This window comes from Saccoglossus kowalevskii, chromosome 12 (assembly GCF_978046115.1).
Source record: "Saccoglossus kowalevskii chromosome 12, keSacKowa6.1, whole genome shotgun sequence".
NCBI classification, from domain to species: domain Eukaryota; kingdom Metazoa; phylum Hemichordata; class Enteropneusta; family Harrimaniidae; genus Saccoglossus; species Saccoglossus kowalevskii.
The window spans coordinates 16,882,918-16,905,873 of NC_140652.1; the positions used below are offsets into that span (position 1 = coordinate 16,882,918).

Consider the following 22,956-nt stretch of genomic DNA (forward strand, 5'->3'; position numbering starts at 1 on the left):
TTATTGATTAGGTATGATTTGTGAAATTTCTAACTATTGTTTTGGTTTTGGTTCTTTAAAGTTCATGTCCACGTGATATCGTTTCGTCCCAGTACGTCACCAACGCGACATTTTGTTCATCCTTGAAATAAATCATGTGTTTGATGACATCACATCATGAATGTTGTATCTCACGTAACCCAAAATCGTGGAAAACTAATCTTACTTACGTTATCGGAGAGAGTATCACACGAAAAAAAAATACAAATGGAATGTTAGTATCAAGCGCGGTGTTCCAATGTATGGTGCACATGAATAGAACTACCTGTTATTCCACGCACTGTGAGCGAAACCCGGCATATTTGTCAGCTATAGCTCAGGCCAAATATATTTCTTCGTTTCTGCTGATTATAATACCTCAGATAACTTTTTGCAGTTCTAGCTCCAGCCCAGCCGTCGAAGGAAACAATCCTGTAATCATTCATTGTATAACCATTAAAAACCATACAAAAACGGTATCGGTACGCAGGGAGGTGTTCTAAACCGGGGAACAAGGGTGCAGTGACCTGATACTCTCGGTTGGCGCCCCCTTACGGAATTGTCGATTGAACTTTCAAGTCATAAATATATTTCTTGAGCCACGCACTGCCGCGCTGCCGTACACCATGAAATCTTTCTCAAATAAATTTTTCTCTGTCAAAACTTCCCAGCCACACCTGCTGACAATGTGTCTGGACACAAAATACACTAAAATTACTCCAAAGATATTTCAATGGCGATAGATACACAGTTAAAACGGCGCAGAAACCTTCCGATATGGTGTTTCCAGGTTAATCGCCAGTGTGTGCTCCCTCTTGTTATTTTTTTTTTCTAGAAAAAACCTTGGTACGGATAAGGTAAAAACTGGAACCAGATTTTACATTGTTTTACAGCAACGCCGAAGCATCTGAGAGCGCTTTCTTTAAGTTAGTTTTTTCCTATGTGAGTACAGTGAAGGGCATAAAGCTGTATTTGAGTACAGTGAAGGGCATGAAGCTGTACCTTTGTTTATAAGAGTATTTATATAAACATTCAAATATGTAATAGTTATTGGCTTAGGGGGCTCAAGATTGTCCACGCCCATGCATGCCCTCAAGTGACGTACGAACTGCGACCGTTCACCTATTCAAAACAAAGCGGTAAATTGAATTAATAATCGAACTAACGATGATATCACAGTACAATTACAGGATACTTCATGTCCTGCGCTGTAGTAAGTGTTTTCTATGTACAAACAAATGCGTACTTTTTTGTAAAGAAAAGTTAGCTCGGCTATATGTAAGTGATGACTACAACGAAAATGGCGGTCTGTTTTCCATCAATGACATTATCGTGATTACGCGAGCAGAAAAAAAACAAAAAAACAAGTGCACTCTCTCTGTTAAGTGGAAATATTAAATGAAATAATTGGGATTCATTTGAAATATTCCTCTTTATCATCGCGTCCATCGCCAGTACACAATTTATTATAAGAACTGGCGATTTTGGCGACGTCACATTCATCCACAAACGTAGTGCAGTGAATCTTGCAATAGCTACCTTGGCACACCAATCTGTATATTGAAGTAATTTTTATGCCGTCCTCCATTCCAATAAGTATGTCTGTGGTTCTCCCCCTAACAAAAGATGTAGGGCGCCACCAATTTCCACAATTTCACAAGAAACTGTCTCACCGCCGAAAACGGGAAATAAACCACTCGTGTCGTATTGGGCAAACGATACGCCGTCATACTTATACGTCATATCCGGGACAAATTGATTCTTACTCGTGACCACTAAAAGTGTAATCTGGTCAACAATTACCGGGCATATTTCGTAACAATCACTGGAGGGGACTGTATATTCTTCAACAAAATTTGCACCATTCCATCGATAAATTGGAGAGTCACCAGAAGCCACCAGAAGCGCTGTCACCAGGTACAGATCCCCCGCAATGTAAAATGGTTGCGCCGACATTGTTTGTCCAATTGTAGACAGCGTCGAATGGCTGGTAAGGCTGAGACCGTCGTCACTTAGACGGAAAATCTCAGAAGCAACGTCACCAAGGTCGTCCCGCTCGTAGGCCACCGCAAGGTACGTGACACCGTCAGTAGCAAATGAAGAGGCCCGTACCGCTCCTTTGGTTGGTACACTAACAAGCAAATCGAAAATATGTAGGCCTGAATTCCACTTGTAGAGGTCGCTATCAAGTTCGTAAGATGCTCCATTGAAATGATTGGTTAAAAATAAATAATACTCCGTCCCGGAAGTGACGACAGCACTAAACATGTGAACGCCCGTACATCCTGTTGTGGCAATCTCTTGTTGGGGTTTAAAGTCAACGCCATCCCATAGATATACTTCTGAATTCGCACTGTACGCGCCAAGTGTGTCCTGCTCTCGAGCGATGGCGAGAACGTGATCGACTCCAATTAGCATATGTTGAACATCACGTGCAAATGGCATCGTGATTTCAGACTGATAAGATGTAAAGATGGGAGCCACGGAAGGCGAGGTATATTTCTCAATACTGACGATACCGTCGCCATACCGTGACGTAACAAGAAACAGATCAGCCCCGATACTAAAGGTTGTAATTCCATACACGCCACTGATCTGTTGGTTTGACTCGGTAACATCTGCCTGAAATCCATAGGCTGTAATGTGAGAAACAAATGCGTCATTACTTGGACTGATTTCTTAAACTCGAAGTAACACACACCATTCGTATTGATTTGAATGTTGAATGTGTGTAGAATAAGACTGATTGAATTGAATCGTAGAAGATTTTTAAAAAAGTAAAATCTGCAGTCGTAAAATAAGTGTATGTGACGAAACTCAAGTGTCGTGGATGATTCAAACTCACGGTCACATGATGTTGGCGGCGCTCCATCCCACACGCCATCGTTACAATTAATGGCGGCATTTCCGGTCAGACTATATAACGCTTCGCAAGTGTAGGTCAATGTTCCCAAATGATTCGTTGACCCTGTTTTGTAGCAGTTCGCTGGAGGTGCGCCTGGGTCTATACAGTCACCTACAATGGAATATATTATATAACATTTGGGTAAAGATCAATGACATAATTCCTCATTGTATTTTGTGTTACTATTATTACATTATAATAATAATAATAATAATAATAATAATAATAATAATAATAATAATAACTGTATTACACAAGTAAATCGTCAGAGGATTTAGTAAGGTAACGAGAAAGACATAAATGAACAAATGTAATAAAAACTAACAATAAAACTTGAAATAAAGACTAAAGAAATATCAAAATAAAAATTCACTATTCTCGCAACTTTTAATCAGGGGATTTATAGATAGTATCTTTAAGGTATTGTGAAAGGGCTTTTGCATTTTTCATTACCTCAAGAAAAATATCATCTGGTAAATTAGACTTGAGATCACAATCTTCAAAATGTTTATTCCTTTCACTTTTAAAAGAAAGACATTCAGGAATAAACTGCTTCTCATCATCAAGAGAATTTATATTTTAAAGCAGAAGGGTCGTCACCTGCGCACGCGCGGTAATTGAGTCCCAAGCGATGATAACAACACACGCTAAAAACGCAAAGCCTCATGGGTAGTCGACGCTTGTTTGTAAACAATGACACGTTATGGCTATCTGACGCATGCGCAGGTGACGACTCTTCCGCTTTAAAAATTATTGGCCTGAAAATGGAATCGGAGATTTCTAATTGTCATATCTATGTGTATAACTGTCACCAATCTATTGGTTCATCCGCATGTGACAAAACAATTGCATTCAATTTTCTATGCCAGTATGTGCTAAATTTCCTGAGTAATATATTTCTGTTTGTGTTTGCATAATCTCATCATAGGGGTATGCCTAGCCCTTCACATTTAAATGTCACCGCGACTGTCTAGCATTCCTAATTTGGCAAGTTGTTAGGTTCTAACCAATCACATTAAGCTATGCTGAGCGTCATTGTAACGTCACTATATCACGTGGTTTGACTTCAAAAAGCAGGACCTCTCCGCTCAGGATTAGGTGGTCAGAGCTCGCATGTGCCCGGGCGTGGCCACAAATCCAACGCCTGCATGAAAACAAAATGTATCCCTACATTGAATTACGTATTAACTGATGTCGCTACGAATAAATTGTCTGACTTCTACTGCTAAAAAGGTCCACTAAGAGATTTTCCACGTATGCATGAGAGCGATGCGACTTCTATTTATATTCAAGCCCAGATTCTACAACCGGAAAAAGTGGGATTACACTGATATTACTTAATCTATTCTTATAGTCAGACTGAATTGATACGTTACACATCATAGTGCGTTTTAAGGTGGTATGGTACTTAGTCTATAACTAACCGTTTTAGCATTAGTAAACATTATGTGGAGTTTATTCACTGTCAATCTGTTATTTTAAGACAATTATTGCATAAAATGTCATTTTAGCAGCCGGTTACCATAGACCACAATGAAAAGACATTTCATCGATAAAAAAACACCAAAACGTTGTCAATTTTATAATAATTCTAAACATCAAAAAGTATATTGTGAGACAATAATCTTTATCTCCATATGTCACCGAGCAAAATATTAAGATATCGAGATATATTCGTTTCAATTTAGAAGAGCTGGAAGATGCCAGAAGATCTCAATGTTGGTAGTTCTATACCATTTGTAAGACACAAATGTGAAATCACCTACTATCTATATTACTCTTCTTGTAGTCCTGTCAGATAAAGTAGCAGAGTACTTACTAAGGCAAGATGGTAAATCTGCATCCCACACGCCATTATTACATGTGGGGTTGGTACCATTAATTGATCGACCAGGATCACACGTGAAGATTAAAGTATCGCCGTGGTCCATTGTTCCAGATCGGGTTGCATACTGCACATTTCCTGGATCGGAACAAGCCACTGAAAGTGAATAAAGAATATGAAATCTGGTGATCTGTATAGATCTAGTTATGTAATTAGTGATAATGTACCCCCTACCCCAAAATGTACAAAAACAACATGATCAGGTTTGTACATGTAGACCAACATTACGTGGTTAACTCAGCATTCCACCTGATGTCTTCGGGCAGCGACCACAATTGTTACTAAAAGATATACGCTGTTGACCTGATGTGTTAGGTAGTTTTAGCAAGATGTTTTCATTTGTTTGTTTGTACTCAGATCGTTTATGCAGGTTAGTTCTATTTCTTAACTTTTCCTATTCAACTGATTGTAGTGATGCAAAAATAAAACGGCACTAAAACGCTATTCACATAATCCTTTTAAGGATACAGAAGCAGTGAATAATCGATAAATTTTAGTTTCTTTGAATTTGAACTACTATGGTGTTGGTAATATGTTGTGTAAGCCTAAGTAAATCAAGGAGTAGATAGAAAATCGACATTCCTTAATTTATTTAAACACAGATCGTGCGACCTGAATTTCCAATGTTGGCAAAAACATAATAACGAATGCTCGATACTTGACAAAAATAATTTCATTGAGATATTTATAATAATCATTGACATAGACTAGACTTCGAATGTCCGCACATAATTTAGAAATAAAAAAGGGAAGATGCTCTCAACTTGCTATTCAGTATATTCCATTATGATAATCGCATCGATTGTTATCTGGATATTTTATTGGGATCAAGAGTTGTACCAAAGATTCCACTATTATACGTAATACAGCTAAATTTGTTAAAGAAACGGGATACGCTTCGCAGAGTATATTAAATATGTTTTTGGTACAGTTCAAGCAGCGGGTAATTGATATTCATAGGCAAGATTGGTACAGTGAAATATGTTGCACTGCCAAACTAAGATCATATTGTAGTTTTAAAACCATGCTTGAACCAGAAAGATATCTTTTTGTAGTCACAGAGGCTAAACACAGACATGCTCTAGCACGTATTCGATGTTCTAGTCATAGATTGCGCATTGAAGAGGGGCGCTGTACAGGGTTGGAAATTGATGAAAGAATATGCGAGTTTTATTTATCTAATGTAGAGGACGAGTACCATTTTGTTCTTGTTTGCCCATTATTTCACTCTATGAGGAAACAGTTAATTCCTGAGTATTTTTGGCATCTTCCCAATTCAGAAAAATATTACAGTCTAATGCGCTCAAAATCAGCAAAGGTACTACGTAATCTTGGTAAATTTCTACATAAAGCATTCAACCTTAGAAGGTAGTTTTCGTTACTTTCGGTATAAGAATATATACATATAAGAATATATGTATATATGTGTATATTTTACAATTTCTGTACATTCTCCAGTGCTTGTGTATTCTTTTGTTTTTCTGTTATGTATGGTCATATGGGCCTGTGCCCTAAAAGACAATAAACATTATTATTAATTATTTTGTCCTGTATATAGTGTGGCCCCTAGTGTATATTTAGTGATACTAACTTTTCGGTTAGTGGCTATAGTATGGAATAAACATATCATTATAATTTTGTGTAAGCATATAGACGAGCCACAAGAAAAGGCGATCAGTTCGTACTGGATTGCTGTCAGTGTAATCTGCAAACTTCTAGGACTACATATTATTAGTTTTCTGATAAACTTTCATGGGTAAAATGTTATAAAAACGATACTTTTTCTTATCATCGTCATGTCCATGTATCGAGTTTGAGTGCCGATTTTGTATAGTTTAGAATCAGCTGGTTATTTGAAAGCAACAGATTGAGTGCACATAGTACAGAAATGTCGCTCATATTTAATATTGTGAACGTGTAAATATTGTGAAAGCATGGAGTTACGATCAAACCAAATAACACTATTTCGAACATCAAGGCAAGAATAAGTCTATCTTAATTCGCAATTGCCAACTGCCTTATACAAATTTGAGTCATGTTTTCAAATAGCTCTTCTTATATAAGACATTTCGAGTTAAATTTGTGTAAGTGAATCTTGATTTAATATAAGGGATGATGTAAATTTGCGGACACACATATCACATTCCTGTAATCACGTCATTCCTTTTAATTAATTAAATTAATTAATTAATAAATTTTAATCACTCACATTTTTCAATTGGATTTAGAAATAACCCTGGGTAACTTAGGCCATTTGTTTAGTATGTGATCTTTGGGAAAGAATATAAAGTATCTATAGGCAGGCAACTACCCACCCACTAGTAAGACCGGCAGCTTCGCCCTAGTGCTGCAAGTGATGAATAAACCAGTAGGAGTGGTGGTGCAAAGGGGAAGTTTGCCTAACATTTAGACTAGATGCCGTATTTTGAAAAAAAATACGAATAATAGACTAATGAATCAGTCTTGATGAGTTGTGAATGGGCCTTATGTATGGGTCAGTCTGCGCATGTGAGTTTCCATGGTAATGTGCTGAGAGTCATGGAGTCAGCCAATCAGTGATGACACATGATTCTGTGCCAACTACATATTGATTCACGAGGCCATATTCCTAAACACGGAATGGTTGGATTTCATCCCATTCCATCGCTACTCGCTGACAAATGATACTGTAAAACTTTCAAGTGAACCGCGAAACAGCACACTGTTCCGACTAATTGACGTACCATCTGAGTGGACGCCATTACTGTAACCATGAATACCGTTGTATTAGCATCATAAATATAAACGCCAAATCAAAGAGGCCAGGGTTTATGATGATAATGATGTAAGTTACTTAACAACATTTTGTTGATCGTTAAAACTGCAAAATACTAGTATACACAAACATGCACAATCCTATTGACGCTATATTTTTTTCCATTTATGTCACTTGAAGCTAATTTACCTCCAAATGTCTCGCAGTATATCCCAGCATACCCTGTGGTACATTCACATGTATATCCACCATCTGTGCAATCAGACACGCAAACGCCGCCATTCTGACAAACCACGTTCGAGCAGGAGTCCTAAAAAAGCAACAGCAATTAGATTCGAAACACTTGATCGTTGTTCATGTGCCGAATTAGTTGCGAGATAAAACGAATCATATCCAAGCTAATCGTTGGTACTTGGTAATGTTGGTCATATATACTATCTACTATGATATCTTGTTAATTTTGGACAGAATTTCATTCTTTACATCAGTGGCGGATCCAGAGGGGGGGGCAGGGGGGGCATGGCCCCTCCCAAACGCATGACGATTCATATCATCTGGATTATGCATAGCTTCTCTGCGATTTACGCTCCGTATATCTTAAGCGAAGCTTGGACCCCCAATACATTGGATCCGCCACTGATTTACATTAAGGTTTATCTACGGTTAAAATCACTGTCCATATAGTCAGCTATGACGTTATGGCGTCACTCACCACTGAAATGTCAGTACCAACTTCCATATAATTCGTATCTGGATCTACTGCGAAGTCTCCTGGAAGTGCAGACGCCCTCTCACGGCTGTTCAGTTCACATATGCCGGAGGTGTGTCTGAAATTGAATGATTCGCAACCACTCATGTGCAGACACTTCATGCCGCAGCTGAGTAACGTACCAGCAGGCTGAATTGAGATCACGTGACCCTGTAGGGCATAGCCTGTCACTTTGTCACGTACGTACATATAAGCACTAGCCTCGACTTGACAACACATCTTAATACCTGGAAGAATAACAAAGTTAACTTATTGTAAGTTTCAAAATAAATTTTGCATGTTCTTCGCGACGTCAGTAATTCGACTTGCGCATGTGCACCTAGTGACTAACTGCAAATCTGCGATCATTGCGCGCAATTTGGACTCGCCATTTGTTGGTGGGGTGATGTGGCGTAGGAACGTATGCGTCTGTTTCTGGTAGCAAAGGTCATGCCTTGAGTTCGAATTCCTCGTGCGTGTATAGATTTCTTAATGTGACTTTAATCTAAATTATATTGCAATCAATTGTGTCAGTAATGTTGCTAGAATGCGTTTTAAATTTTAGCGTCAAACAAAACTTTTTCACAGTTTCAAGTTGTACGTTTGGCTGGTTCCCGCCTCAGGTGTCATGGCGTACCTTGGCTGGTTCCCGCCTCAAGTGTCATGGCGTACCAAGCCACAAGAGACCGGTAATTACTAACTGACGTCAGCGCTTACGCTCGTTACGCTCTAAAGTTGGGCGAATATAAAACTGTTTTTTTTTTTGTTATAAATTTGCACAGAAACAGCGGGAAATGCCAGAAACATCTCAAATATGTAAGTCTACGTGGGCAGAATGTATGGGCCTGGCGTACTGAAAACTTGTTTACAGAAAACGAATAATAGAATGTTTTCAAATTACATCACTTAGTCACGTGAATTTGGGCCGGGATCCTGGCCCAGTGGAACAATGTGGCGAATACTAGTTACCAGCGTCCTACTTGCCATTCGCAAGGGACGCCAGGAACCAGTGAAGTTGTACGTCTCTATTTATACGGGATTGGTTACAACATCATAAACTGTGTTGCATTTTCAGGTTTTTAATGGGACGTCAAAAGTGCATTTCATGTAACCTTGTATACACTTTGGATCAGAAGTATAATAAAGTGTGTTTCAGAGCGATAAATATATCCAATGCATATCTTTGATTTGCACATTTTCCAAATGCAATCAGAAGCAGATGAGTTGTTCACAATCAACTTCATATATATCGCAACTGAAAATAAGTGTTAGGTACTATCACCGTCCTTATTTGAAGGGTCCCCTGATACAGAAGATGCGGGTGGATATGCGGAAGTAGGAAACAATTCCTTTACAAATGTAGAACGTAGAAATACATCTCCCAGTGGTAAACAATTTTGACCGAAATTCCGTCATCATGGTGATTACCGTTCTTAGTGTAATATGAACAGCTGTATTGGGAGTTGAGTACGCTGTTGAAAGTCAAAGGCTATTCGTAGCTATGGGTGATAATACATGATATACCAATCATGAGACAAATACAATACTACAATGACGTAATCGTGTCGTAAACCCCTATTAATCTGTTATTATCAGCGCAATGCTCGCTGTTGTCATATAAGTTGTCATAGTAATAATAATATACCTGTTTTATTTCATCTAATTTGGCGTGCGACCTTGTTTTCATATACCCGGATGTAATTTCTGCCATTTGTTGTTGTTTGTAGTATTTTTTGCTAAAAAATAATATGTTGTTTTTGCTAAAAAACATAAGTAAATACTCCGCCCTCACGTATTTTATTTAAGAGTATTTATTTGAGAGGATTTATGTGGTTATTCAACCTGCAGCTAAGTTAAATCCATGACCTCATTAATTATTTAAAATGTCATTGACTGATCTCAATCGCGGTATTTTTTGGCAGGTTTTACAAGCGAAGAATCTCCATTATTTAAAGATTAAATTATATTTCCAAATATTAATTGTAACAAAATCCATGGGATCACAAAGGGTACATGAGCGGAGCTTCGATAATTAATTCTCTAGCGCAAAATGAATTATTTTCATTATTTTTATTTATTTTCGACGTATAATTGATTGCCCTATGGTTATTAGCCAATATTGAGCACCTGCTGCCAAATTATCAAACAGCATTAAAGTAAAACATACCGTTTAACAGAAGTAGGACCGAAGATGAAAGATCGACTCGTGATGGTCAAATGTGTTTGTTGCCCTTTCACTATGACAACTGTGACGTAAGTACATCACGTCTCATTCGTGTACGAACTTTGTGATGGTTGTAATAAGAACATTATATATCTGTCTCATTTTCTATAGTCGCGGATAAAATCTAGCGACATTTACTGGATCGAGATGTCTTAATGAATTCGTGTGGCCCGTTAAATGAAATAAGTTTTTATTATTTACTTTTTATTTTGATTCTTCTAATGAACTATTGTATCGGTTCTGTCGAGCATTGCATTATATATATTGTAATTGTTTACAAACGCTCTGCGTTATATGACGTAAATCCAATTTAATTTATAAATTAGTGACCGAAAAAATACTTCAACACAAAGGATCAATTCTGAGTACGGCTGATTTAATTAGTTATCTAAAAACAGTATGTTACGTTTTTATCGCCATTAAGCTGGGCACATACTGTGAAGAGAAATGCATGTCATTAGATAACACATAGTATCACAGCAGATTGAATAGTAAACTAATCCGTACACTATAACAAAATACTCGTAGCAAATATTGCATAGTATCAACTCGTTTCGTGTTTAGTGTTTTACTTTCGGCGAGGTCATTGGCGTCGTATATTTTAGAATCTACTATAGTATTTATATGTGCATCCAATATAATACTCATATATCGAATAGTTTTTCGTCAGCTTACTTTGTTGGGAGTAATATTTGGAATTACTCAAGGTAATTGTAATGTCATCTCAACACAATCTTTTACGACAAAGATACAACTACTGTTTATAAAAACCGTCACCAGTGCCAAAGTGTAGATCGTTGAAATGGTGACATTAACGTGACGTTGACAATACAGCCACAAAGTATATACAATCAACGGAAAAGAAAACTTTATTTATTTATTTATTTATTTATTTATTTATTTATTTATTTATTTATTTATTTATTTATTTATTTATTTATTTATTTATTTATTTATTTATTTATTTATTTATTTATTTATTTATTTATTTATTTATTTATTTATTTATTTATTTATTTATTTATTTATTTATTTATTTATTTATTTATTTATTTATTTATTTATTTATTTATTTATTTATTTATATAATTAATTTTGGGGGTAAAAACACGCATACCAACCAATGGCCTGCCAGATAGCAAGTTACTCTTACGTTATGACACACTAGGAAGAAGTACATTTAGACCAATGCCGCCCAAGACCAAGCGACAAGGAACCGAAGAGAATCGATGCAACAAAAATTTGTTTAAATCGTGACAGAACTCTGTCATATCCCCAGATGTGATTCGTTGTGGCAAATAAAATGTGTATGTTAATTCCGAGTCAAAAACTCAAATATGGTGTATTAAATATTCAATAACTATTGTATATTGCATTTTAAGTTATACGGCTCATACAAAGAGTTTGCCAAATAATATTGGAACTTCCCTAGCAATAAGTGCATGGTGTATGATACCGGGAATCACTTTGCTGATGCTACAATACCCAACTCGACGTTAAGCAGGTGTAGAACGCTGACTTCTTCAATCTGAAAAAAATACGTAAAACTACATGGGGTTAGGCGTACATTTAATCGTATTTATATATTACTAACACGAAACCTTCCCTGTAAACAACCAATTAAAATGAAACGTAGCGTGAAACTGAACAGATACACGTATGCACTTAGAAGACAAAAGACACAGGAGAGCACATGCTTGACAACTTGAAGATGGGGATAATGAGAAGCTTTCTCCTTGTATGTTGCGTTTAGGAGACTTCATGCTGTGTTCATAGGGTTACTTTTCTCAACAATTTCCCGAAATAGATGGAAAATCAGGAGTGTAAATTACGCTGCATCAGTCATTAGTCTATCTATGCGGGTAGTGTTTACATGCTTGTGATTCCGAATCTCATTTATGGGTCGGTGAGATGTATGTTATTGATTTAATGATGTTTCGCTTTAGAAAAGCGCAGTGATCTAACGGTTTACTTATATTATATGTATTACAAAGAAATGATATTACTATGTTTTCAATGATTCTTTGATTGATTTCTGCATCACTAAGAATTACATATCATGTATAATCATGCATTCATTTTACGTAGCAATATATTACGTATTACACGTTCGAATATAATTGCAACATAGTATAATAGGAGTGATATAAGAAAGAATTAAGAAATTGACACAGGCGTAGGAAACCATGAGTTATCGCATCACCCGGGAATGTGTCGTTAGTCATCGAACCATAAAGTTAACAACTGGATCTCGTATTACAAAGAAATGCTATTTTCGATGATTCCCTGAGTGATTTCTGTATCACTAAGAATTACCTTCCATGTATTATCATGCATTCATTTTACATAGCAATATATTACGTATTACACGCTCGACGATAGTTATAACATATTGTAATAGGGGTGATAAAAGAAAGAATTTGGAATTTGATACAGGCGTAGTAATCCATGAGTTATCGAATTACCCGGGAATGCGTCGTTAGTCCTCGAACCATATAGTTAATAGTTGTTCTAGTTGGTCAGACATGAATGTTTTTTTTTAGTTTCATTCACACAATATAAAAGTTGCATGTTGGAGAAACACAAATTGATGATGTTCTACGATGTAAAACATTCTCACCCTCGAGCGATGTCAAATAAATAATCGATTAAATCATGGCTAGTGGAGTGTATTGTGGGCAATTTGGTGTATTTTGGGTAATCGAAATCGTTAGTGTAATTGGTGAGCAATATCCATGCTAAAACCAAAAAAAAATGTTAAAAAAGAAAACTTTCCGATATTTGTTTCAAAGCCGAACCGCCTGGGTATATTTAGGGACCGAGTGACTGCATAATTCAACGAAGTATGAGATTACTTTCACGTTCGATGGATTTATTTCATTAAAATGACGAGTGCATATTAACTGCAACACAATAATGATAATTTAACAATTTCAGGGACTTGGTTCCTAATTAAATAAAACGCACTTTATTGGTTGAAAATGCCATAGCAGTAAGATTAGCACACTCGCAAATTATCAATAAATATGGATATAGAACAGGACGGTGTGTATGAAAATAGTGCATGCACACTTTGTGTATATATTGGGTTAATATCAAACTAATCATCACGCCTCGGGCTAGTGCAAATGTCAGATGCGAGCGAGATAACTAAACTAAGCTGCCGGTATTCGCCTGGCTTTCAGAACAACTGTGATCATGTTTACGAAAACTCGGTTACATTGGCATGAAATCTACGTTCGCATTTTACGTACGCCACCCCGATTATGTCATCGAATGTAAAATCTTGGTTGTTTCCTTTCCGTTTTAAATCGTGAATTAGATTTATTCGCAAGTCTTATTGTTTTTAGAGAAAAACCAATATTTAAAAAATGTTAAAATACGAGGTGGTGCATTGTGGAAAACATATTTTAACAAACTTCTGTGTTTTTTTGTTGTCACCCATTCTATCGCAATCTAATTGAATAAACAACTAAAATAATAATGTTTTAAAACATCAACAAATTGTGTATGTGGTACCTTTATGTCTAACTAGTTAATGTTATGTGCGTTTCTATGTAATGCAGTCACGGGTACAACACATTGGAACTTGGAAAGATACCCAACCGCAAATATGTCATATAAGAAAAGTTACGTCGAAGAACACAAGACTAGACAGATAATGTTAGGTGTTTCGAATAGAGTGATTCCATCTTGCTCCACATCTAGCACCCGCTATAAATCATTCTGGATCTCATTCAAATTTTGTTGTTTTTTGTAACATCAGACTTTGACATTGGTTCCATCTGAGATGGTCTTGCTATCAATGTTTAACGAGTGCTACCCAAAGCATTTTAATTATGAACATACTTGATATATGCTGAGTATGTTTCCAAAAACAAAAACATAAATGTATGTTATTACCAAATACAAACACTATTAGGAAAAGCGTAAGGACTTTTGAATGGCATCGGACGATTACGTAAGTAATCAACACTTTGTTTGTGTTATTGTTTACCACAATTGCATCTTCCTGTATTCTCAAAATTGCCAGTAGAGTCGATGTATATGAACAAGGCAAAAAAACATGGAACAAACAAGCGGCTTTCTGAATCATGTAAGGAACTTCGCATTGACTTTAATGTCTTTGGTATGAGCATCGCCAACAAAAACAACTAGGTTTTAATATACTTCAAATAATACGAGGAAATTGCTTCTTTGGGTGCCAATCCGGCGATACAGATAATGATATATTTTAAATGAAATGATTAACTTGTGCACGTGCGTGGTGGGGTATGAGGTTTGAATAGAGTGGTACTGTGGTTAGTGTGTGCAATACGTGATATTTGGGGTGTTTTATACGGCAGTTGTCAGTGTATGTTGATTGCCAACTCTCCAAACTATAATAAGGCAATAGTTTTTAATTGCACACATCCAAATATACTACTTAACCGAGAATGTATTTACAATAATAATTTTAATACTCTCTTAACCGCCGTTATATTGAAGAATCGTGAGGACGCAATAATTCGAAAGATAGCAGAAGCAATATGACGCTAAAGTCGGTTATTAGCATTCACTGATGTCTCGCGCTATTTCACGAACCGTCACGGAGATGACGTAATTCATTTTTTCCGTAGTGTGTAAACTCGGCGGTTTTTTTCAACATTGGGATTTAAGAAGTATGTGCTCTTTATACAGTTTGGGAAATAAAATGAGTCCTTATTTTATTGTTAATATTTGAGTTCACATGATCGACGTTGTGTCGTTCCCTTCCATCAGCGTATAGCATCACCCCACACATACGTACATAAACCGATATACATTCTGTTTAATAACAAACCTAAGCCAACACACTCGTATTACCTTAACTCCTACTCCATGTACTAATCCGAATCGTTTACGAGTTCGTAAAAGTCTGCTTATCGCGGAGTGAGTTCATCGGCACATACCGTAACTGCGGATTGAAGTTTATTGTTTCCAAACAGAATTAACTCGTCGTGAGAGATCGATAAAACAGGTTCTTCTTTAGTACAAGCATACTGACGTCTCATTAGATCACATCAGTTTACGCTACACGCCATTCACAAATAGTTGAGTTCACATCCGCATGTTCTGTAACTGCACCAAGCTTTTGCATAAACATCCCTGTAAACTATCGCCTCCCACGATTTCTTGTATACCGTTTATTAAATGTCTTTGACAGTATATCGGTGTATTACTCATTCATCATCTAAAAATTATATTTCATACGTATGTAATAGGTCCGATCGATATACGAGATTGTAATATATATATATTAATCATAAAGTTTATTCAAAACTTGATTTACTTAAAATTCGAAAAAGCTAAATTTCTTGTAGATTTAAAAACTCTGTATTTTTAGTATTTTCAACGCAGTTTTGTAGCCTGACATACATCCACATAAAAATCTACTACGACTTTATTAGAATTGCAAATGCTCAGCTAGTACATGGATGAGTTCATTGCCCCGGCGAAAAGTCGAATTTATCGAATATTGGTGTTAGTGTTAAGCACAATAAAATGTAAGGAGAGTCTTCACACGTAATTGCATAGTGCGCTCATATCCACCATTACTTTCATTGCCAGCCTGTAAATTCACAAATTATAATGGCCTTGACACTGGCGATTTCAGCAGCAGTAACTACTATTTGTTCTGTGGCATGTATTTACTATCGAGTGGGTGCCCACTGCTTTATTATATTTCAGTTCCATTTATGATATTTTGAGACATGCCCTGCTGTGTGTTGTAATGTACAAGGAGTGTAAATTGACTATGCGTATGCACTGTATAGCATTTCTCCGGATATTACATACAACAACAACCACTCAACCAAGAATATATATTTTCAGAAGTGCCTCCAAGATACTTACGTGAGATGAGAAATACACTCGTAAGTGTGAATACTTTGACTTAACAATAGAACAAATCACAATAGCTATTTGGGTTTCCAGACGTTTAGTTTTACCATATGCTTGCCATTATTAGTCGTGGGCATAAATAATGAATTATGTTCTAGATCCATATCTCTGACATGGTGTGACTGATTATGTTCAATGTCCGACCGGTGGCCATTTTGTTTTAATTTTACCATATTACGCTTGCCATTATTATTCGTGGGTATAAAGAATGAATTCTGTTCTAGATATATATCTCTGACATGTTTATGTTCAAACTATATTACTATAACCAAAACTATATACCTTAAATTTGACAACTAACGGGGACTGTGTTATGTACGGCTTGTTTAATTTGTTCATGATGTTCTATTACATGTTTACGTCATTCGATATTATCCTGCCAATCAATTGATGAGCATAATCAAAGAAAAACAAAACAATAACAACGAAAATAAATATAAAACAACAAAATGGTAATAACAAATTCGAAGGTAACATTTTGATCAATGAGACTGTAAATTAGATGTTGAATTGTAAGTGTAAATAAACTGAAGTAAGTAACACATTCAAATGAGCATTCGATTATTTGGAATAAACAGAAATTACACAGTGGGGAAAATGCAGAGTCGTCGTTGCAGTAAAATGGGCCATTGCTCATCAAATATTTAATTTGCGTGTTCGTGTCCTTTTTGTAACGGCGTGGAAACGGTTTAAAGTTTCTCCAAATTGACGTTATTTTATTGAAAATGCACATGACGTAATTAGTATAAGAGAATATGATAACCTTGAACCTAGACCACAACACGTGTTATTCATAATTGATAATTATTCCAATAAATCGAAAATAAATTCTTCTTAATAACTACTGTGACGTCCAGTGCATACGGAATCCTGTGACGTATTGGGATTTTGCACAAATCCTTTATAATCCGACGTTTTGCTTAAAATACCTTAAAAATTACTGTAAATTATACGCGTTAGTTTTCTTCTTACGAAAACCTTCCGCATTGAGAGAGTGATGTATGATTGCTATTGGGAGAAACACATATATCCAATACGTGGCCTAATTTTTTTTTTGTAATTCATATACATATTAACGAAGATTTTATGTATTGACGTGGTTATACGGTCATTGCAACCACCTTCGGCATAGTGTACACTTGCCGATTAATGTCAAATATGAACACCAATAGTGTAGGAGAATTAGAGCGAATTCTCGCAAATTTGAAAGCAGTTTAATCTGTATAGCTATGAAAGATTCAAAAATCACTTTCTATGGAAACTAATGTAATATAGCTATTGTAGAAACCACAGTTCATGTCGACATGTCAAGTTAATGGTTGTACGCATCGTTTTCTTATTTCATGCCATGGACGACTGAGTGATGAAATTAGATTTATAAAACTTAGTACACATTATTAGTATACGACTAGTTATGTCCGCATTGTTGGGTTTCACTCATCCAGTTGTGTGAGCGGAACAGAAATGGTTCACTGAATGCTGTCAATGTCAGCCATTCTGTTCATTAAATATACAGGAAACACAGACCTTTGTTTGATTCTTACTACTATATATAAAAAGTGGCATACGCTATAATAACATTTTTGAACTATTTTTTTTTTTGATATTCACATTTAGCCATTCGCTTCACTAGTGAACATACAACACATTTCGTGAACTATTTATTGAAATTATTGTGTATGCATTATTGTTGATACCCATATACGTTAGGTTGCGGCCATTTGTTTACTAACTGCATGTATGTGGTTCAATTTCTACGTTGCACCCAATACCCTTAACCGGGGTAATCAAATAGATAATTGAAAAGTCACGGTCGTACACCGCGTCATATTCGACATGGGTTCCATGCGACATGTACAACTTATTCTCTACGTCATGTTCTTCACTACTTCCGACATACTCAATTTTCTAATGATGGTTAAATTTGTTTGCCAAATATGAATGGCAATAATTACAATCTTCTTGAACATTTATTTGTTAATTACTTTAATAGATGAAGGTAGTAAATTGTGAATGTTGTGCCATGTTGTATCATTGTGAATTTGGGTATATTTTATAAACAATAATTGACATTTAATTGCATAATGCGTATACAATATGATACGGAGATGACCGGAACCGGAAACGGAGAGTTTGGAAGTAACGTGGAAAACATGGACCGGAACCGGGACAGAAGACTGTCATGCAGAAGTCGTTTAAAATACATCACGGGTGACTGTTAGGTCATATTCGAACGTCATTGCTTTTATACAGAATATTACTAATACTTTGAAGGCAATATGCCCTTAAAACGTATAGTAAAGCACCTGAAACCTGGTAAATAATTTAGAAATCGAAAACACGAGATGCATATATATAGGGTTCTTAAAATCATTGTTAAGCTTTTTTCTCGATTAACATAATCTGTTAGCAGACACAACCAGCAATACCAAAGCCATATCATCTATCGTGAAAACTATTATTAAGAGTGAACAAAATTAATTTGAAATTTATATTAACCTGATTGAAATCTGTTTGTGCTCCTAACCCGGTTATCCCTGTATTAGCGAATGTAGCACGGACTCGGTTAAGCTATGAATGGAACACAAATACCGTTATTTCATGTAACTTAGTCTACTGATTGCAACGATGGCAGCGATTTTAACCTTACATATGTCATGATAAATCTTACGGTTATATAACTAGAATGTTTAATACAACCCAATGATGACGTTAATAGATCGGACGTTATAGAAATACGTATACACAGATTGTAGTTTAAAGGGCGGTGGTCGTCGCGCCACGCACGCACGAGATATGGGACTCACATAAACAACAACTCTGACTGTTGCGTAGACCAACGGATACAAAATGAGACTTTGTTATATTTTTGATGACTGGAAGGTATCGAAGGAGTCAATTGCTGTAATTAGTGCATGTTGCGCCTAGATAAATGTTCGTACTCATGAATCCCATTAAGAGAGCGCATGTGATTGTAAGAGAATCGATGTTTATCAACACAAATGTCGCAAAAGCGCGGCGCGACGACCACCGCCCTTTAATATCTTCTTATTTTTTGCAAATGGCTGATCTCATTAAGAGCGACATAACACGCGACTTTTTTTCCCCAAAATAGTATTCTATTTCATGATACCACATACAATCTTCTTGAACATTTAAATTTTGACTGTTGTACCATGTTGTGTCATTGTGAATTTGGGTATTTAAAAAAAATCATTTAAATGGATTTACATTTAGTTGCAAAATGCGTATACAATATGATACGGAGATGACCGGAACCGGAAACGGGAAACTTATAAGAAAAGTAGAAAGCTGGACCGGAACCGGAGCAAAAGCCGACTGTCATGTGGAAGTAGCATATTTGAAAATCAAAGTAATTAGTTTTACTTATGTAAGTGATTACGACTTATGGGCGATTTTCACCCCGATTTGACGGAAGGACGGCATGCCAGGTACGACTGCAGTTGTCTTCTACCGCGAATTCCTTAATTGATTTTGAAAGAAAGAATGGTAATAGCTGATAAAAGCAATATTATTACTGTTTAAACAGACGCATGTCATTTGATATCAAGTGATTTACTTTTATACGATATGAAGTTCTTCACGTGACAATCTACATTTACTGGAGTGTCGCACTGTAACGGCATATGTTTTATTTTATGTCAACCAGGAGGCAACTGCTTGGTAACCGGTTCTTGCCAACAAGTCACCGCGCACACACAAAACGTAAGCAAATGTAATTATCTATAGAAATCAAATAACTGTTACGTCAAAGGTTCGACTTGCGCATGTTCATTTAGTCACTATGAGCTCGGATTCAATACACACAATTTTCTTTTTTTGCCCTGGACGGTTAAAGTGGCGTAGTGATGTACGTCGGCGATTTTGTCGTGGTCGTGAGTACGAATCCAATGTAGAATGTATATATTTACGTAATGTGCCTGACATTTATAACACAGCGCGCATATATACGTGCTATACACTTCTGGCTTTAAGCAGAGGATACTATTTCCGAGGCTTTACTTGGCCAAAAAATGTGCAAAAACATTTTTTTTTATATGCATGTGTCTTTGCAAAATTAGGCAATGAATGTTAACATCTCCCGTTGCTTACATTCGTTTCCGTGTTTGTATTGCGTTCACGGGAAATAAAGATAATAAAACAGTTTAACGATATAGATCAATTCCAGCTCCATGACGTCAACAAATTAATTTAGTTGTCAATTCACCTTTTGGTATTCGAATGAATTCCTCCACATGTGGTTTACCTTCTGCCTAGCCTAGTTAATTTTCTTTTATAAGTGTGTTTCATGGTATCTCGCGCTTTCCATTTATCAATTTATGTAACAAATGACGCTATTGATGGCGACGATGCAACCAATGTGGCAGTGTGCTATTAGTGAAAAAAGAGGACTTTCATAATGCGCTACTTTATCTATGTAAACCAGATATAGAGTCAATGCGGTTTCTAAACTATTTCCATTTGACATATGGTATTATTCTAAATTACCTAAACTTTGAATCGATCAATGGTGGCCTAGGCAAATTGATATGAGAAACAGTCTAATCGCCACATCGTGAACTTATTAACATAACTAATAAAAACAAACTCAGTAAGATATAAACCTCAAAACGTTTGCAATGTATCATTACATATTAGCTTGTAGGTGAGTTGACCGCCATTACAATTATGTTTGGTACAATATCAGCCAAAAGACTGTGGGTTACCTTACAGTGAACTGCATACCACATCAGATGAAAGAATGTACGAAGCCACCCTTTTGACGAATTCAATGATGGCCGCTACTAGATTACCGCATTACTCATCTGGGAATAATAATTTAATCTTATTCGGAAAAATGATAGAAGTCTTGTGAGCGCCGAAGTCAACCTTTGTACATTTCATGGAATCGAGATACTAAATTGACCACGCCAATATTTCATAAACCATGACCACTTTTGCAAAACCAAGCCGCAATTATTCCTCGATGTTCAAATAACAGTTAACCAGACTCGAGTTACGGGCAACATAGTTTTTTAGTTTGGTTTAACGTCGTATGTTACCCGTAACTCAAAGCTCGGTCAACTGTTAATTAAAATTCGAGTAACTGTGAGCGTTCTACGAAAACAAAAAAGTATATAGTTATGTTGACTGGTAATTGCACATCGAGTTAAAATTTGAAAATGGTTTTGCAAAAGTGGGCGTGGTTTATAAAATGTGGGCGTAACTCGATGTTCGTAACTCGATGTTCGTAGAAATTATAGCGCTTAAAGAGTTATTGGTGATGGCAAACAGATGTTAATTAATGACCTCGTTCCAGAGTTATTGTAATATCTAATCAGTGTGTTAAAATGAATAAAACACAGTATTAGTTATCACGTATGAAAAATAATTAGGCCAGTTAATTATTAACAGGATGCACTGAATTAGCCAATAACCAAATTGGTTAATAACACAATTTCCTAAAAGTGCTCGCAAGTTCATCATATTTTTCTTTTATTGAAATTTCCACATGTAACACGTGTTTTAGATAGTTACTTTAGCTAATATACTGATTTCATATTCAAAATTTATGTAGTCTTGCAAAAATGTGTATCTTTATATAGCGACTGTTGGTCATTTATTAAAACTATTCAGAGATTGATATACGAGATAGGTTTATTAGGGATTTTCGAACCACAATTAAAATATACGTGCAAATGGATTGATCCAATTATAAAGTGAACCGCACATTAAAAGTACCAGATTCGGGTGTAAACGTCATGAAGTCGAATCATCACTACGTGCAGTCGTAAGAAACATTTATTATATTTATCCAAGAATTTGCATAAGTAATCTATTCAAAAATAATTACCTATATTATTTGCACTCTAGTAAAAATGTGTACAAAATATGCAATCTATCTAGACGTGTTTATGTGAAATAAAATCGAGGTTCATATTCGATTTGTTATGGACACCGCATCCCAAAGATATAAAGTGTTAGAAATGTGTGAAATCGTTTAATTTGTCAGTCCATTCCACTCACTTAAAAGTCTATTCATGGCTCGACCTCAATTACAGTAAATGCCGGAAACATATGTCCTTGGAAAAATATCTATTCATTTAGAATCGGACAAACCAAGCGTAAAATAGACTTGCATTATCAACCTGTGATGAACTAGACCGGCATTAATTTTCTGCTCCCTTTACTCAAAAATCCCCGCCCCATAGCCTCTTTTTTTCGAATAAGTGTAATCCTGGTCAGAATCGAATATTTTGCTTTGTTTTAAAATTCGATCAGACCAATAACATGACAAATACTGTTACGGTTTCTGTAGTTTATGATATGACCCGCGTGTACTCAAAAACTTGGGGGTGAATATTTTTCATTACTTGGCCTAAAAACAATAAGAATGATCACTTCGTTGCGCTGGAGCGCGAATGTTCACTGCAAATGACCAAACGAACACGTAATAGATTACCCGTATAACTGGGCTGTAGACAATCGATAATCAGTT

General features: G+C 36.1%; 1 protein-coding gene across 1 annotated transcript in view; it reads right to left on the minus strand.

Moving 5' to 3' along the window:
* Positions 1-833: 833 nt before the first annotated feature.
* The window catches only part of LOC144349952 (uncharacterized), a 39,242-nt gene continuing 17,119 nt past the window's right edge, over positions 834-22,956 (minus strand). The window contains exons 2-6 of the mRNA XM_085505927.1: positions 8,267-8,559; positions 7,753-7,873; positions 4,743-4,904; positions 2,864-3,034; positions 834-2,654 (exon numbers count right to left, since the gene is read on the minus strand). Coding sequence (XP_085362053.1) covers positions 1,591-2,654; positions 2,864-3,034; positions 4,743-4,904; positions 7,753-7,873; positions 8,267-8,559 — 1,811 coding nt within the window. The 3' untranslated portion in view covers positions 834-1,590. The remainder of the gene's footprint in view (positions 2,655-2,863; positions 3,035-4,742; positions 4,905-7,752; positions 7,874-8,266; positions 8,560-22,956) is intronic.